This window comes from Bison bison, unplaced genomic scaffold (assembly GCF_000754665.1).
Source record: "Bison bison bison isolate TAMUID 2011002044 unplaced genomic scaffold, Bison_UMD1.0 scf7180017864373, whole genome shotgun sequence".
Lineage (NCBI taxonomy): Eukaryota > Metazoa > Chordata > Mammalia > Artiodactyla > Bovidae > Bison > Bison bison.
Window position 1 is genome coordinate 6,791,797 of NW_011494945.1, and position 17,206 is coordinate 6,809,002.

General features: G+C 41.2%; 1 protein-coding gene across 5 annotated transcripts in view; it reads right to left on the minus strand.

Moving 5' to 3' along the window:
• ARMC2 (armadillo repeat containing 2) overlaps window positions 1-16,727 on the minus strand; it is a 121,650-nt gene extending 104,923 nt beyond the window's left edge. The window contains exons 1-4 of one of the 5 annotated variants that reach the window (XM_010856636.1): window positions 16,572-16,727; window positions 11,224-11,484; window positions 10,679-10,751; window positions 1,144-1,315 (exon numbers count right to left, since the gene is read on the minus strand). In XM_010856636.1, coding sequence (XP_010854938.1) covers window positions 1,144-1,315; window positions 10,679-10,751; window positions 11,224-11,441 — 463 coding nt within the window. In that variant the 5' untranslated portion in view covers window positions 11,442-11,484; window positions 16,572-16,727. Of the gene's footprint in view, window positions 1-1,143; window positions 1,316-10,678; window positions 10,752-11,223; window positions 11,485-16,283; window positions 16,433-16,454 lie in introns of those variants that run through there. The other 4 variants (XM_010856637.1, XM_010856638.1, XM_010856639.1 and 1 more) reach the window with 4 other exon arrangements.
• Window positions 16,728-17,206: the final 479 nt, after the last annotated feature.

The window sequence follows — 17,206 nt, forward strand, 5'->3', positions numbered from 1 at the left end:
ATCAATCCTTGTCGACGGAAGGATGGCTGGTTCTGTCAGCCCCAGCTAAACTGGATTTTCAACTTTCAGGAAATGTATAATATGGTGTAATTTTAGTAATGAGAAATGTATAACATGCTGTAAGCATGATGTATAGTAAATTTATAATATGATACTGAACACACATATGAGGCTGAAGTGAAATCCTTAAAGACATACTAACGTTCACTGTCTGCAATGTGTTCTGATATTTTCCATTCTATTTTATCCTACTTTATATTTTAAATGCTGGTGTGATCCACTAAATTGACTGTCACCCCACTAATGGAGTATTTGCTACAGTCTGTAAAACTCTTAGTATGCTCTGGACAAGGGGTGATTCCAATTACCGGGACATTCCTTAGAATCTGAGGTTTTTATCTTCTCTGTTTACAGGTTTAAGACACCTGCCAACATTTCTTGGAGAAGGCAATGGCAACCCACTCCAGTACTCTTGCCTGGAAAACCCCATGGATGGAGGAGCCTGGTAGGCTGCAGTCCATGGGGTTGCGAAGTGTCAGACACGACTGAGCAACTTCACTTTCACTTTTCACTTGCATGCACTGGAGAAGGATATGGCAACCCACTCCAGTGTTCTTGCCTGGAGAATCCCAGGGACGGGGGAGCCTGGTGGGCTGCTGTCTATGGGGTTGCACAGAGTCGGACACGACTGAAGTGACTTAGCAGCAGCAGCAGCCAACATTTCTGGGGCTGTAGGAAAAGTCCCATTCAAGTTGTGTTTCTAATTTTCACATGGGATCAGAAAGGTATTTTCATGAGTGTACATTATATAAATCTTAAATATGCCTAATGAAATGAACAATTTTTGGAATTCTAATTTAGAAATTACTTCCAGTGTAGGTGAACTCATTCACTAAAAAAACATGTATCCTAAGATTCTTTTTCTACCAAGTAACATTAAAAAAAAAAAAACAAAAAACTAATATTTAGGTATTCTTCATAGACACCCAGAAAAATATACAAATGTTTCTTAACCAGCTTTTGCACGATACTAAGTCTTAGTTAACGTAAAAAATCATATACACATAGTTCCTGTGTGTAAATTCAAGAAACATGCTTGCCCCCAGGTTTTAAAGTATATTACGTTTTAAAGATTTTCCTTACGCTGAGTGGGAAGAAGGGTCCTGGCTGGCAGAAGAGCTCCCTGGGAGGTCGCCCTGAATAAACGCGCCCGGGCACTGCTTATTCTTCTAATCTTCACAGGGTCCACTGGGGGTTTAGGAAAGGAAAGGCAGAAATCTTCCACTGTGTCAGGAGATGCTGGAGCTTTCGGTTTCTGGAAAGAGATTTTTTTTAAACGACTGGCCTGAATTTCTGTCTTGAATGAGACTCACCACCCAGAGCCGACCCTGACACTTCCAGAGGAGTGCACGGCTTCCGGCAGGGCTTCTCCCCAGCCCCTGATGCTAGATCTCAATGCATCAGGTATATGACACTTTTTCATTGCTTTTGTCAGTTATATTGTATTAAATACTCTACTGTCCTGCTTGGTATATTAAAAAAAAAAAATTTACCCATGCCAGCAAACAAATCTAATTAAGAGACTATAAAATATGGTATAGTACATTTAACCTACTTTGTAAATCTTTGTGTTCAATCTGATTCAGTTCAGAAAACATGTACTGGGCAACCAAGAACTATGTGAAATATAAATACAACCTTTATATATTTGGGACTACACAAAAGTAGTTTTTAATAATATAAAAGTTTTTAAAATAATTTAGGCTAATAAATCACAAAAGAGCAAGCAGTAGTCTTGGACTTATGAAATGTGTTATTTTCTACATCTTAAAAATTCTAAACGTCCATATAGTAAAAGCTATGGTTTTTCCAGTAGTCATGTATGGATGTGAAAGTTGGACCATAAAGAAGGTTGAAAACCAAAGAATTGATGCTTTCGAATTGTGGTGCTGAAGAAGATAAGTCCCTTGGACAGCAAGGAGACCAAACCAGTCAATCCTAAAGGAAATCAACCCTGAGTATTCACTGGAAGGACTAATGCTGAAGCTCCAATACTTGGATCACCTGATGCAAAGACCCAACTCACTGGAAAAGACTCTGATGCTGGGAAAGCCTGAGGGCAGGAGGAGAAGGGGGCGACAGAGGATGAGATGGTTGGATGGCATCACCGACTCAATGGACATGAGATTGAGCAAACTCCAAGAGATAGTGAAGGACAGGGAAGCCTGGCATGCTGCAGTCCATGGGGTCACAAAGAGTCGAACACAACAACAACCATTAGAAAAGGGACATTAGTGGCAAAATTCCAATTCCCTAAAGACTTAAACATACCTGCAACCACCCATAGCACCTTCAGGTCTAACCTCCAGATGGCAGTGACCTCTGACCCAACCTGGGGCCACAACCTCACAGAGGCCTGGACTCCCACTTTTAGTGTTGCCTGGTGGTCCCTCCTTCCCCCCACTCTATCTGGATTCTCTGTCTATGAAAGAGTAATCTTATGGCAGCAAATGCTTCCAGCTCTCTAGTCAAAAATAATCAAGTTAAAGTTCCTGAAATCACTTACATAATAAAATGATTCTCAATCCAATAGATTAATCAACAAATTCTTTTTAAAAATCCAGTGTGAAGTTCAAGTCAGATAATTTGGAAAATGGGTGAGCTCATTTATCATATGACACATCATTTCAAATGCTGGTTTTCTCATATACATTAATAGGATAGACATCTTTATCAGAGTTCTCTTAAGAAGTTGCTTATTTCAATAATAAGACATTTTTCAAAAAAATTTTTACATCCTTCTGTTCATTTGCAACCGTAATCAGTTCATAAACCAGAGCCCCCCTAAAAAAAATCAGTTTTATGACTATAGAGATACATTCTTCTAAACATAGTCAGAAAAAAAATAATAATCAGCATAATAGGCAGGATGAGTCACTGACTGGGATCAAACCCACTTACTAGTTATGTGAACTTGGGCAGGCCATATACTTCTATGAGCTTGCCCATCTATCACATGGAAGTAGCCCCCTTTTTGCAGGGACACTCAAGTATAGACAAGTCCTGTCACGGAGGCTTGAGAAATGCTAGCTCCCTCCCTATGTAAGCTGCTCACCCTTCATGTATGTACCAAATTTAGTTCCAAGTTACTTTAAAGTCTCAAAAGCTAAGGCCATAGACCCTGATGCAACCTTGCTGGAAAACAGATCCTGAATCCAGAGGGGTCTATTTTGAAGGAGACAACACTCACCTGTCTGTATAAATTATGTTATATTTAACATTCCCTTCACTTTTTAGTCTCCTTAATTTACTGCAAAATATTCATAAGAATGTGACTTAAGTCATGAAACTAATAGTAACAACAAAGCTAAGAGTATGATACAGGAAAATAAGTGCTTTACATGTAATTATGAAAGATGAAATACATAAGGATAATCTCAATACTGAATGTCGATTCAAGGTTTTCTTATCTCAAAATGTCTGTGCTCTGTAGGTGCCTTGAATCTGAAACAAAGATTGAGAAGTCTATAAAACAGTAATGCAGATAAAGTAAATGGCTGATTTTACAGATTCTTTAACTATTAGAAATGTTTGGGGGTACTAAATAAAATATCTTATAAAACAGAAAATATGGTTTTGCAATGCAAATTTCTACCCAAACAGAACAACCTAATTGTATCTGGATGGCAAGATAAATCCCTTTAACTGCTCCTTGATAAAAGGTATCATTTTCCTAGTGAAAAATTAGTCGTTGTTTGTATAATAAAAATTAGTTCCATTTTACTACTGACCTTTACTAAATTATTCATCCCATTTAAACATATATCTCTCTGGACTATTTAAAATACAAAGTGATATGTGTGAAGCATTTTTAATTCTCCAAGGGAAAATGAAACAAGCCACCAGTTTCTATCACACCAGGTTCTACAAAATGTTCTTTCACCTTGTGGAGCAAAATGGCTGTTTTGAAGCACAACAGTAAAATTTTTTATTGTAAAATTCACCTTATTTTAGAGTACAGAGAATGCTGCAAGTGGGTTTAAATCTTCACTTAAAAACTCCACTTCCCTCGAGGTCTGTGCCAAGATACTAGCCAGTGATGGGGGTACAACCCAAATACTGGGAAAGTCAGAGTTTAAGATCTGTCCTGGGTGAGAAAATTGCTAGAGTCCCTGAAGACCGAAAGACTACTGCCATACAACACCACAATCAAAGAAGACAAAAATGTCTAGGACATTTAAGGCATCTGGCTGTCCTTGACTCTCATCCAAGCATGGGGGCAAGGGAGCCTTAACCAAGTTCTGACCTAGCTCCTCCAGATTACCAGCTGGGAAGGTGAAGTCCCACTCTTCATGAAGACTAGAAAAGGGGGTCCAAGATCTCCAACCTCAGAAAGTCACCATGATTTCATTTGTACAGCCATGGCACCCACACGCGCACACCCCACCCACCCCCAACCCTTCTTGGAAGTCCCAAAGTGAGCACATATTAAACATTCCCCCAAGGACACAGCCTTTGGACGTGGCAATTGTAGGTGCATTTCTATTACTATGATTTTCTCCACAGGTCCTCTGGGCTCCTCTGTCACTCTCAGCATGCAACTCACTGCAGTAATATCACCATTTGTTTCAGAAATAGTGAAAGAAAAAACACTATTTGACATTCTCATTCTGCACTTTCTTACCCTGGATCTCCCCCAGCCCATAGGGACATATGGGCTCCTAAGTCACTTTCTCTTTAAAATATATATTCAGTTTCGTTCTACTTGTTAAATACTATAAAAGATATGAATGCTCCCCTGGTGGCTCAGACAGTAAAGAATCTGCCTGCCATGTGGGAGACCTAGGTTCCATTCCTGGGTTGGGAAGATCCCCTAGAGGAGGGCATCGCAACCCACTCCAGTATTCTTGCCTGGAGAATCCCCATGGTCAGAGGAGCCTGGCAGGCTACAGACCACGGGGCTGCAAATAGTCAGATATGACTGAGTGACTAAGCACAGCATAAGATATAAAAACTGGCTGAAACTAATCTATGCTGTGAGAAGTCAGGACAGTGGTTACCCTGGGAAGGTGGGTTTTGGGATGCTGGAAACTACATGTTATTTCCTTTTCAGTGCTGGTTACCTAGTATGTTGAGTTTGCATAAATTTATGAAGCTGCACTCTTATGATGTGTGTCTTTTCTACAGGTCAACAAAAAGTTTAATAAAAATGTGTATGCTCAGTTGCTGAGTCATGTCTGACTCTTTGCAACCCTATGACTGTAGCCCACCAGATTCCTCTGTCCGTGGGATTTCCCAGGCAAGAATACTGGTGTGGCTTGGCATTTCCTTCTCCAGGGGATCTTCCTGATCCAGGGATCTAACCCGCTTCTCCTGTATTGGCAGGTGGGTTCTTTACCACTGAGTCACCAGGGGAGCCCAACTTGGAACTTAAATAACTAGGTTTTATAAGTTTCATAAACATAAGGAGAATTCTGTTTTGACAATAGTGATGAAGTAACTACCACCACACAACAGCCCCACATCTCAGAACTGCTGTGAGAAAGGGGAGAAATACTAAGAGAAAGTTGTTTGCAGCTCACCTACATAGTGGGTGTGTATAAATGCTCGTGGCATACTGCAAACTGCAGTGCTTTCCCTTTACTTGACTTCCCCGGTGGCTCAGACGGTAAAAGTGTCTGCCTACAATGCGGGAGACCTGGGTTCGATCCCTGGGTTGGGCAGATCCCCTGGAGAAGGAAATGGCAATGCACTCCAGTTCTCTTGCCTGGAAAATCTCATGGATGGAGGAGCTTGATAGGTTACAGTCCATGGGGTCACAAAGAATCGGACACAACTGAGTGACTTCACTTTCTTTCCCTTGACTTATAGGATTACAGGTGCCGATGGGAACCCTGGTGAGTGAGCCAAGCCCAGTGTGCCCTGAGTGTAGACAGCCCACTCCTGCTGAAGGCTATGGTGGGGGCCCCCGGGGAGGGGCCGTGGGCACAGGACAGACAGGAGGGGAGAAACAGAAGGATCAATGTACAAGTGTGAAGAGCTGAGAGGATTTGTTAAATGCAGGAACTGGAATGGGCTGCTCTTCCCAGGTCCTTCTTCCCTGCTGGACTGCTGGTTAAGGAATTATTAAAAGGCAAACCAGCCAGAGAACATATCCCAGATCAAAAAAGGGCTGAAATTCAATTGCTGAGGTCTTTACAAATTCAGCAACTGCATCCTTAAGGGACTTAAGTAAGCACCACCCCACCCCCAGCCTCCAGGGGTCACTACTCCCTTCCCTTTCCCTGGGCTCCCATTGCTCCAGATCTCCTTCCTGCTTGTTAATTTAGTGGTTGCAGCACCAAAGAATTCTTTCAAAGGTGATGCGGAAAGGAGGAAAGAAAGTGGAAGGGGAGGTAATTATGAGGTCGCTTTCAGAGTTTTTTTTGACTAGGAGCTCTAAAGTTTATTGTTTGAAAGGAAATATGCCCAAGACCCTTACATAATTCAGTATAACCAAAAGAAAAAATTCAAACTAACAGAGTTACTCCTCGCCTGCTTTGACTTTGCACATAGCACCCAACCATCCTACAGTAAAGGAATTTAATTGCAGTGACCTCAAACAGGGGCAATGCCAACATTATCTCTGCTTAACAGGGACCAAGTGAACTCTAGAAACTGAGATTTGTAGGAAAGGGTAGGCCCAAATTGAGTGAGTCCCCCCAAATTACAGCAATATTAAAAACAAACCATCGGAGTCAAATGGCAGAACGGTAGAATGGACAGCCACTTAGCAACAAGGCAGACTGACCACTCAGGGGGCCCTCTTGCTGTAGCTGGTTCAAAAACAAGTGGTTTCCAAGGTTGTAGGTACAAGAAGACGTGTCAACAATGGTTGAGAAAGTACTTATTGCACATTGGTTCATGCTTGCTAATTTGGTATCTTATTTTTGGTCATCTGCAATATAAGAACAAGTACAGTCTTCCTCACAGAGGCATTTTGATGAGTATTTGGGAATAAAAGATGCATTGTGAAACAACTGGGGTCATTTGGATATGGACGGTACATTAAATAACACTACTGAGTAATGTTAACTTTCTGAGCTTTGATGATAGCATTGCAGTTGTGTGAGAGGCTGTCCCTATTCATATGAGATGCACACTTAAATTTTTGTGGATGAAGTCTTATAAGGACTACAACTTCCCTTAAAATAGTTCACCAAAAACATACATACACACAAACATATTCACAAGCATGCACACACATAAACAGTAATAAAAATTGAGAAGCTGCTTGACTGACACACTAATTCTATGGAAGTCTAAGGAACTGGTATCACCAGGTACTGAAATATCTGAAATATCTGCCTGAAAAAAATGTGTCTGAAATAAGAATTGGTTGAAAGTCTGGGTAACTCCTTCCCTCCCAGCTGCAGGCAATCAGGCTACTGAACCCAGGAACAGATGGGAGGTCTGTTCTCCAGAGACGGTAAAACAGTGTCTCTGGCTAACCAGGCACTGTTGAGGGTCAGGGTACTTAATGTAAACATAGATATTAACTGGATGTTTATGCGGTGAATGCTAGGCATTTGTACCTTCTTCCTCTCGGCTCCTGGGAGTTGGTCTATGGTCAGGCCACTCAACATGACTGTTCTCTACGTCCCCTGCCAGAATAGCATCTATTTTACCTGCACTCTACTCACATGACAGACCTTCCGACTTGCTCCCTCCAAGCTGGTAACCTTTCTACTCTTTAGATCAGAATATCTCCACCTGATAGTTAATCAAACTGGCAGTGAGGGGCAGCCCCTCTGCTGGTTTCCCTGGTAACTAACAAGCCTGGGCTTTCCCAGATGGCTCTGGTGGTAAAGAACCTGCCCGCCAGTGCAGGAGAGATAAGAGATGTGGGTTTGATCCCTTGATTGGGAGGATCCCTTGGAGGAGGGCATGGCAATCCACTTCAGTATTCTTGCCTGGAGAATCCCATGGACAGAGGAGACTGGTGGGTTACAGTCCGTGGGGTCACAAACAGTCAGAGACGACTGAAGCAACTTAGCGTGCATGCAATGAGCCAGGGAAACTGCCCCCTATAACTGATGTCTTTGTTGTTGACTCTGGGCTCTTTCTTTGGTATTAAAGCTGGGAAAGTACAGCCCAATAGTTAGCACTCAGGCTTTATCCTCCAGGAAAAACTTTATAGAGAACTGACTAGCTCACAAGGAAAGCCCTAAACAGATATGCTGTTGAGGGTTTTATAAACAACACAGCCCAGTCAAACTCCGCTAAATGTAGGTTTGGGTAGGTATCAGCTAGGGATTGACCAACCCATTCCACATGCTTCTACTCTCAAATAAGAACAGCCAAATAAGCAGCATGAGCTATCAGAGGAGAATCTCTGATAAGAAAAAAGAGAGACAAAGACAAACATAAAACTGCAACAGAGACATAGAGGACGGACCATGTAAAGACACAGAGAGAAGACGGCCGTCCATAAGCCAAGGAGAAAAGCTGCAAGAAAGCACCAGCGTTGCCACCTTGATCTTGGACTTCTCATCTCCAAACCCATGAGAAAATAAATTCCAGTTGTTGAAGACACATATATACACACAAAAGCAACAGAAGTTTTAAAAGAACACTTAAAAAAACAAAACTACCATTAATATACTAAGAAAAGATGCTACTTTTCTTGAGAGTCCCCTGGACTGCAAGGACTGCAGTCAATCCTAAAGGAATCAACCCTGAATATTCATTGGTAGGACTGATGTTGAAGCTCCAATACTTTGACCACCTGATGCAAAGAGCTGACTAACTGGAAAAGACCCTGATACTGGGGAAGACTGAAGGCAGGAGGAGAAGGGGATGAGGATGAGATGGTTGGATGGCATCACCAACTCAACGGACATGAGTTTGAGCAAACTCCCAGAAATGGTGAAGGACAGGGAAGCCTGGCGTGCTGCAGTCCATGGGGTCGCAAACAATCAGACATGACTGAGCGACTGAACAACAGTAAGATGCTATGACCGTGAAATAAGAACAGAATACCATTACTAAGAAAAAGATAATTTAGAGGAGGAAAAGCTTTTGGAAATTAAAAATACCATCCTAGAAATGAAAAGGACCCAACAAAAGGATTAGAAGACAAAGTCTCATTCAAAAAATGATGGGAAAAAGAAAAGAGAAAAATAAAAAAACTGAAGTGCAAGTCCAGGGGATCCTACACATGAATAATAAATTCCAGAAAGGGCAAACAGAACAGACAGGAGGGAAAAACACATCAAAATAACTCAAGAACATTTCCCAGAGCTGAAGGCCACTAGATTTTACATCAGAAGGGCTCAGTAACAGGACATTTCAGAACACTGGGAACAAAAAGAAAAATCCTACAAACTTCCAAAGACAAAAAGCAGCAACCAAGGTCTCAAATAATTTATCTCCCATATGTCCTCTCTCAAGAAGCTATGGGAGGGAGTACTCCGGTAAAATAAGAGTAAATCAGGACAGAAGAGGACTTGGGACACAGGAAATAGGAAAGCCAGTACTGGAAACAGGAGTGAGCTGTGTGCAAGATGCCAGGACAAGTATTAGAGGAAGGGATTGTGGAAAGTTCTCCAAGGAGATGAATCAAAAAATATCTCATGTGCCTGCATATATGAAGGAAGTTTAGGCCTGAAGAATTTAGAACTGAAACAATAATAATATAATACTATTAAAACAAGGCAACTATTAACACCAGGGAAAACAAAAAGTGGTACAGATAAGGAGAAGTAATCATCACCAATCATTAGTTCAAGGCTCAGCTATAAACAGAATTTATACCATCACAGTCAGAAAAAAGGGTTCTAACCAAAATTTTGCTGTATCTATATAGTGAGCTGCAGCGGAGACAGAAACGGTGAATGTGCTGTGAGGAGACACTGGAGGCAGACAAGAGTTAAATCTTCCTCTTTCCTACTGGGAAGTCATTAGATAATTCCTCAAGCTTACAAGTCAGAGAGCAGCAAGACACTGCGTTATTTAAAAATCTAGATGTAAATACCAAAAAAAAAAAGAAAAAATGAGCCAATAGAGTTTAAAATGAAAGCCACTGGGGAGTGGAGAATGAAAAATAAGGGGACAGGAGACTGTTGGAGGGTGTTTTATTTTTTGACTCTATGTACATGCGTCTATAATTTATTTGTGTACATAACTATTGAGAATATAATACACGTGCATAACTTTAAAAATATTGTGAAACATTCTGTTTGTCAGTTATCATATATTTCTAAAATTCTTCATTATCAAACTATAAGTGTATGCATTCTCAGATGCTTCAGTCGTGTCTGATTCTTTGTGACCCTAAGGACTGTAGCCTGCCAGCTCCTCTGTCCATGGGATTCTCCAGGCAAGAATACTGGAGTGGGTTGCCATGCCCTCCCTCCAGGGATCTTCCCGAACCAGCAATCAAACCTGCATCTTCTGAACTGCAGGCAGACTCTTTATCCACTGAGCCACCTGGGAAGCCCTATCAAACTATCAGTGGATAATAAAAGCGTTTCATTAGGTACTAACGATTATATTTGGAAAGACATAAAAGAATATTTCATATTAAATTATTAATACATTTAGGTCTATGTGATCATTCTCTTAGAATATACATGCTGATTCCAAGTACTGTGGCGAATTCTATTTCACGACACCCATGGTAATATAAAGTACTCACAAACTCCAGTGGACTGAGACGTGTGCCAGAGATGGGCCTGGAATCAGAGAACTCAAAACTGGATGCATGGACGCTAGCACAGGGGATGGAACAGAAACACAAGTTTGTGAATAATCATTTTTTTATTTCTAGTATATACTAGTTAACTCTAACCCCACAACAAGTAAAAGCATTCAACGCATAAGCCTTGAGGAAGACAGAATTTTTTAAAATCATAGTACTTTAAACATTTTATTAATAACTCTTCTCTTGCTTTTAGGATGATTAAAAATAGTGAATAATTCAAAAATGGAATGTATATAGTGATTTTTTTAAAGCTTTGTTCACATGACTTTATAAAGTTGGTATAACAACCATTATTAACCATTTCCAACCACAGCCAACTTCTTGGACCCAAGGTCTGGAATTATCTTTAGAAATCTTGGACAGATATAATTAGCAGAAGTCAAACTTAGGAAAGCAACTATCCGAACCTAGAATTAAGGGAAAATGTCATCTGGTGAATATACACATTTGAGTGTATAGACAAGAGAAGAGCTAAATACCTGAAGGAGGATGGAGGTCTGTTTTCTGGTGTTCTTGAAGATGCAGGCCCAAATAGTTTTCTTTGGTCTTCCCGTGGTGTAAATGGTCTTTGGGTCCTAACAGCTCGTAAGGCATTTCGCGCTTCACTTATGATTTCTGCACTGGTCTTCTGCTTGGACAGTGAAGGTAGGTAAAATGGATCCAGCTTTTCTAACTTTTTATCATTTGGAGACAGCATCTTTCCTTTTAAAGTACAATGTTCTTCAGGAAGACACCACACCCTGCATATACCGGACACAAAATACCAACTATTTTCATCCAGTCATTTAGAAAGGATACACGCTTACACCATCCGTGTACATTAAACTTGAAAAAAAAAATCACAACTTTTAATTAAAAATCGACCAGGCAGTTACACTTTGAAGATCAGGATGGGAGAAGAGCTTTCAAAAAAACAAACAAAAAAAATAGGCTGCTGTGCACATTCATGCCTTAGAAATACATGCAATTGAGGGAATGACAAGCAGGGAGGAGACACAGCATGAAAGTTTAACCTGGAGGGAAAGAAGATAAGTTGTGAAAGAAGACACCCTAGGAAGGGAAAACCATCTCAAGGTCTCCAATCATTTAAGAGATGGGAGATCCACAGGCAAGGTTCTGTTAACTGAAGTATGTGGTCCTGCTTAACTGATGTTTCCCTTTCTTTCCCACTGCCCTCCACACAAAATGCTAGCGTAAGATTAAAGTTAGTCAGATGGGGTCTCTTTCCAAACTATACTAGCTTTTATAACTGTAGAAAGGTTCAGCCTTACTTTTGCCTCTGATACATCTGAATGAGTTGATTCAAACTGCCTTCAGTTTGAGTTAATGTCCTACATGAAAAAATAACAAAATATCAAATGATCTTTTCCCAAGACACCGCCCTCAGTTAAAGAGGTACAGTCACGCACAAGGGCCATGAGGATACACATCCCTCTTTTTAAATTTTTTAAAAATTGGGGTATAATTGCTTTACAATGTTGTATTAGTTTCTGCCATACAACAGTGTGAATCAGCTATAAGTATACATGCATCTCCTCCTTCTCTCGCCTCCCTCCCACCCCACCATCCCATCCCTTGAGGTTACACATTCTTCTTAATGCTTGTGTGCCCCACAGAGGCCTGGCTAACTTGGCAACACAACTTTGACAGCTTTACACTTTAAAACAGTTGAGATTTTAAAAACTTAATTCTAATTAGTACATGGTATTAAGTATTCATTCATTTAAAATAAAAGAAAAACCAATCTTCTGAAAATGTTTTATCTCTAGGGAGACTGAAGTCTTTAAAATTATTCATATATTTCTGTTGCCCAATTTTAGAATAACTTCTGCAAAAAAAGAAAGTTTCGTGAAATATATCCAAGGAAACTGAAAACAATCCATTTCTGTAAGTAGAATCAACAGGTGACTCCTTAGACAGCCAAAGAGGATTTACTATATTATGATTCTGTACATTAAGGTGTTACTTAACAACAGGCAACAAGAACATTTGTTTAGTTCTATCCACTCTGAGAGTTTTTGAAGAAAAGAATATAATAATTACAAACAATATGCCATTCTTTTCACAGGGAAAGGCCAGAGGGTAAAGTAAAAACAGTAAAAAAAAAAAAAAAAATTACTAGATAAGCAATACTATTCTGGAAATGTTTGATATAGGCATTTGAATGTAAGCAAGGTCTCCAGGATTATGTACATTAGAACAACAAAAACTAGTAGGCCTGGTACATTTATTTCTAATATGATATGATAGACTCTTTACTAAAAAATATTCAGTGCTAATATATATATATAAAATTTCAGTGGAAACGATGTACATAATGGGTTTAAAAACCTTTTTGTCTGTAAATTTTTACCATCAATTCTAACCCGACTTTCTCCCTTTTCCTCTCCTCTGCAACTCTCACTTCAGCAGTTACACTGTGAGAAACCCTTTCAATAATGTAGTATCTGCACAGTTAATCTATTTTATCAATATTAATATAGTAATAACCAAATCAAACATGGAAATGTTCGATAATGCAAGTGAACTGAGTTAGAAGTGGGTTTGAGGGGGTATTTTCTTTATAATTATTAAATTGCAAATTCTTATTAGAGATGGTTTTTGCCAATTTAAAAAACGATCAGTACATCTATTACAGTAAAGCATGCCTGAGCCATAACACAGTAGGATTACAGAAATTTTAACTTTACAAAAATTCTCCTGACAACTGGAACAAATCCATTTAGCTGTTTCCTCCATTTGGATCTCTGGGAATACAGACAGGAATAAACACTGTCTTTACTCTCAGGCAAGGACCACTAAGTCTAGTTCAACATGTACTTTAATACCAAGCAGTGTGCTAAGTACTCTCAAGTACATCATCTCACTTAATTCTGTGAGATGGATAAAGTCTTAAGCAATTGCACACATGCACACATGTTCCCAGAGCTGAAGATATTCAAACTATTACCCACTAGATGGGGTGGTGGAAGGTGGGACACTCAGAGGCCTCATGGCTGCAGCTATTTACACACTAACACAGAAACATGCATGTGTCTTCACAAGCAGAATAGACTTCTTGGTGTGAACCAGCTGAGTATCAACCCTGCTTATGCCCACATGCTTTTAATACAAGGTAGAAACTGATGGGGGCAAAAAAAAAAAAAAAGTAAATAAAGATAAACTACCATGTGATTAGGAAAGAGAAAGAGATTTCTGATTGGGAGGTGACAGGTAGACTTCCTGGAGGAGATGATGTTTGAGCTGGGTTCTGGAAAATGGTCTGAATTTGAGCAAATGACAATGGCTGACACTGAGGCTGGAGTAGAGAAGGAGTTTCTAGCCAAGTCAACGAGTGAGCCAAGGCACAGTATCAAGGATGCACCAGGTGTGTGCTGGATAAGAAGGAACCCTGGAAGTGAAGACTGGAGTTGTAGCAGGGAGAGACCTGAATGGCAGGTCAAGAAAGTAAATAAAAGCTGATAAGCAAATTAAAAGATGTTGTGGCATGAAATGATGGCAGGGATGGGCAGGATGGAAAAAACTAGAAGGACAAAATCAGGCAGTTTTTATATAACCCAGCTATCTCCTAGAGGTCCTCAAGAAAGCTTTCCTGGACAAGCCTCTCCCACCTTCCGAGCCTCAGTCAGCAGTCCCTCCCGCATACTCCACGAGGTCCCCTGTGGTCTCCTCCCTCACCGGGCTAGAGCTGCCTGCACACCTGGTGTTGCCCCACCAGGCTCGGAGCCTGTTCTTCATGAGAAGCGCAGCTTAAAGTTGGCGTTTGTGTAATCACTGGACTCCAAATACAGACCCTAGCTAGAAAACATCCAGATGAAGGTTGCATGGCTTCTGAACTGGAGGCATTTGTTATAGTGGATTAAGAAAACATATGGGGCTTTATTTCAAGTGGCATCTGATTCTTGATGCTATATGGCCATAGGAGATCAACCTTAATCCCTTTTTGCTTTCTTGCTTTCACTTTGAGTTGCTCGGCATGGAGTAAGACTTGATAAACATCATGATTAGTGGATGGGGGTACTAAAAGCCTGAAGTATAGGAGTAAAGGTGAAACAGAGGTAAGAAGAGAGATGAGGACAAGTAAGTGGCACCAAGAACATGAGAACCATGAGAAGCAGGATCTGGCATCTGAGAGGGCAGGAAGGGGACAGAAATGACACTGGGTATGCAAACCTTGGGAGGGCAAGGTGACCTTTTAAAAGAACATAGGAGATGTGGACTACAAAGGGAAAGCAGCAGCTGAGTTCTGTCCTGCATCACTGTCTTGAGTTTATGATGTCCACAGAAATTCTAGGGGATGACCACCACCAGCAGAAGGAAATTTGAAACTGGAGACCTTTTCAAACAAAATATTTATTGGTTAGGGGAAAGGTTGTAAGTCATCATTTATCAGTTTATACCTAATTATAAACATCTGTCTTTACCTCTGCTGTTAACAGTCATCTGAAACAGAGCCTTCTTGCTAAATGCAACACTGCACTATCAGGGTGTTAGCAACAGGAGAAAGACTTGTCATGTCCATATTCTTTTTTTTCCTGCAAATCAAATACTCAAGAACTTTACCATGCTTTTGAATGACTTTTGTGACAATATGAGCATCCAAACAAGCAGTGATTAAATGCTTAGATGCTGGAGTTAAAGTTCAAATACTCTTAACAATTTGCAGCTGTGTAACCTTGGGCAAGGTTTCTAATATCTGTAAGCCTCAGTTTCCTCATCTATAAAAAGCATGCTGTATAAAGTAATTGCCTCATAGGGCTGTTTTGAAAATTAAATGATGTAATTAACATAAAGTGGGTTAGCATGGTGACTGGCCCTTAAAAAATGTTAACTACTGTCCCAAAGCTATGTGATAAAAGGATACAACAATTAATTTTCTCATGAATGAAAAGTCGCATTTCAAAAAAGAAACTGCAAAAGAAAGGAAATGCCATTTGTTTATTTTTTTAAAATATATTTTAAAGTTTTAAAATTTAAACCACGGTATTCTGCTTTGTGAGAAAAGAATCTTAAGAATTTTATTGCCTATAAGCTGTGTCAAAACAATCAGAATTTTATAAATCTACAAAATAAGATATAAATAAGGTGTGGTAGTTGCTTTTCTACCACGTGAAATAACTATAAATAAGGATGAGACAGAAGGTCTGCTGTGATGCTAGTAGGAATGGATGATAAAAGACATTATGATAAAAGATAAAATACGATATATTTTAACGTATATTGATATACATACGCTTATTTATTTAAGACCCTATCTGTTGCCTAGAGGAGCCCAGGTACAATTTGTGTGACTTTGGCTGGGTCACTGTTTGCCTAAACAAAGTCCCTTTGTCTATCACTCTCTCATTCAACAGATACTATTGAGTTTCAACTAAGCACTACGCGCTTGGCTAAACCTCAGCGTATAGAAATAAAGACATCTGCGACCCGACCCCGAGAGCAAGCACAGTTCACTCTCATCACCTCTCTCCCCGATCCAGGGACAGAAAGGCGACGACAGAAGAAGGGGTCCCCGGGGAACCTTCAGGGGAAGCCTCACCTCCCGCACGGCCAGTGGCACCCCGACTCCTGGCAATGCCCCCTCCTCCACAGGTCCAGGCCAGAGCAGAGCGCCGCAGCATCTTCACCCTGCCCGCCCGTCGGTCTGCCAGCCTGCTCCTCCCGGCCGGCCGGCCTGAGTCTCCATGGTAACCGTACACAAACTACTTACTCGGGCGGCTGGGCCGCCTCCCTGCAGAGCCAGGTAGCTGCTGGACAGGCGGAGTGGACCAGAGACTGAGTTGGGAGTGGGCGCAGGGAAGGGGGCTTCCGGCCAGACTCAAAGTACCTTGTGGTTAGCGCTGGAGACAAGTTTAACAACTGCGGAGATTCCGCTCATCCTCCAGCTTTTCCTCAGGCAGCAGCCTCAGCCGCGAAGGAGAGCAGGCGGGGCTCAGCAGGGTGGGGCTGGATGAGGACGGACTGACAGGTCCCCCGGCGCCGCTCGGCCACTGGGCCTGCGCAGACCGACAGCGCATGCGCAGAAACGCTGAGGCGTGGGCGCAGCGGGCTGAGGAGTGGGAGGAGCGTGGGCGAGAGCCGGAGGCAGGGACGGAGCGTGTCAGGTGTGGCCAGAAAGGGCGAGGGGGACCGCGTGGAAGAGCCGGGGTGAGAAGGCATCTGCTTTTAAGTTAGCAATTTACGGAACCACGTTCGTTGAGCCCGTGTGAGATCAGCGCCTCTATTAAGTTACAGTACACAGAAAGGGCAGCTTAGTGTTTAGGGGTAAGATTCAGGATTTACTGGTTCAAGTTGAGGTTCAATGTAATCTTGAACTAGATGCTTAACCCTCCCAGTCTCTCCTCATCTGTAAAACGGAGGGAATAATAGTACCTAGCTAGGTCTTGTGATAGTTGTGAAGACTGAGAAAATAGATTTCAAGTGCTGTGCATGTGGCAGTCAACGAATGTTAAACCTGCGATT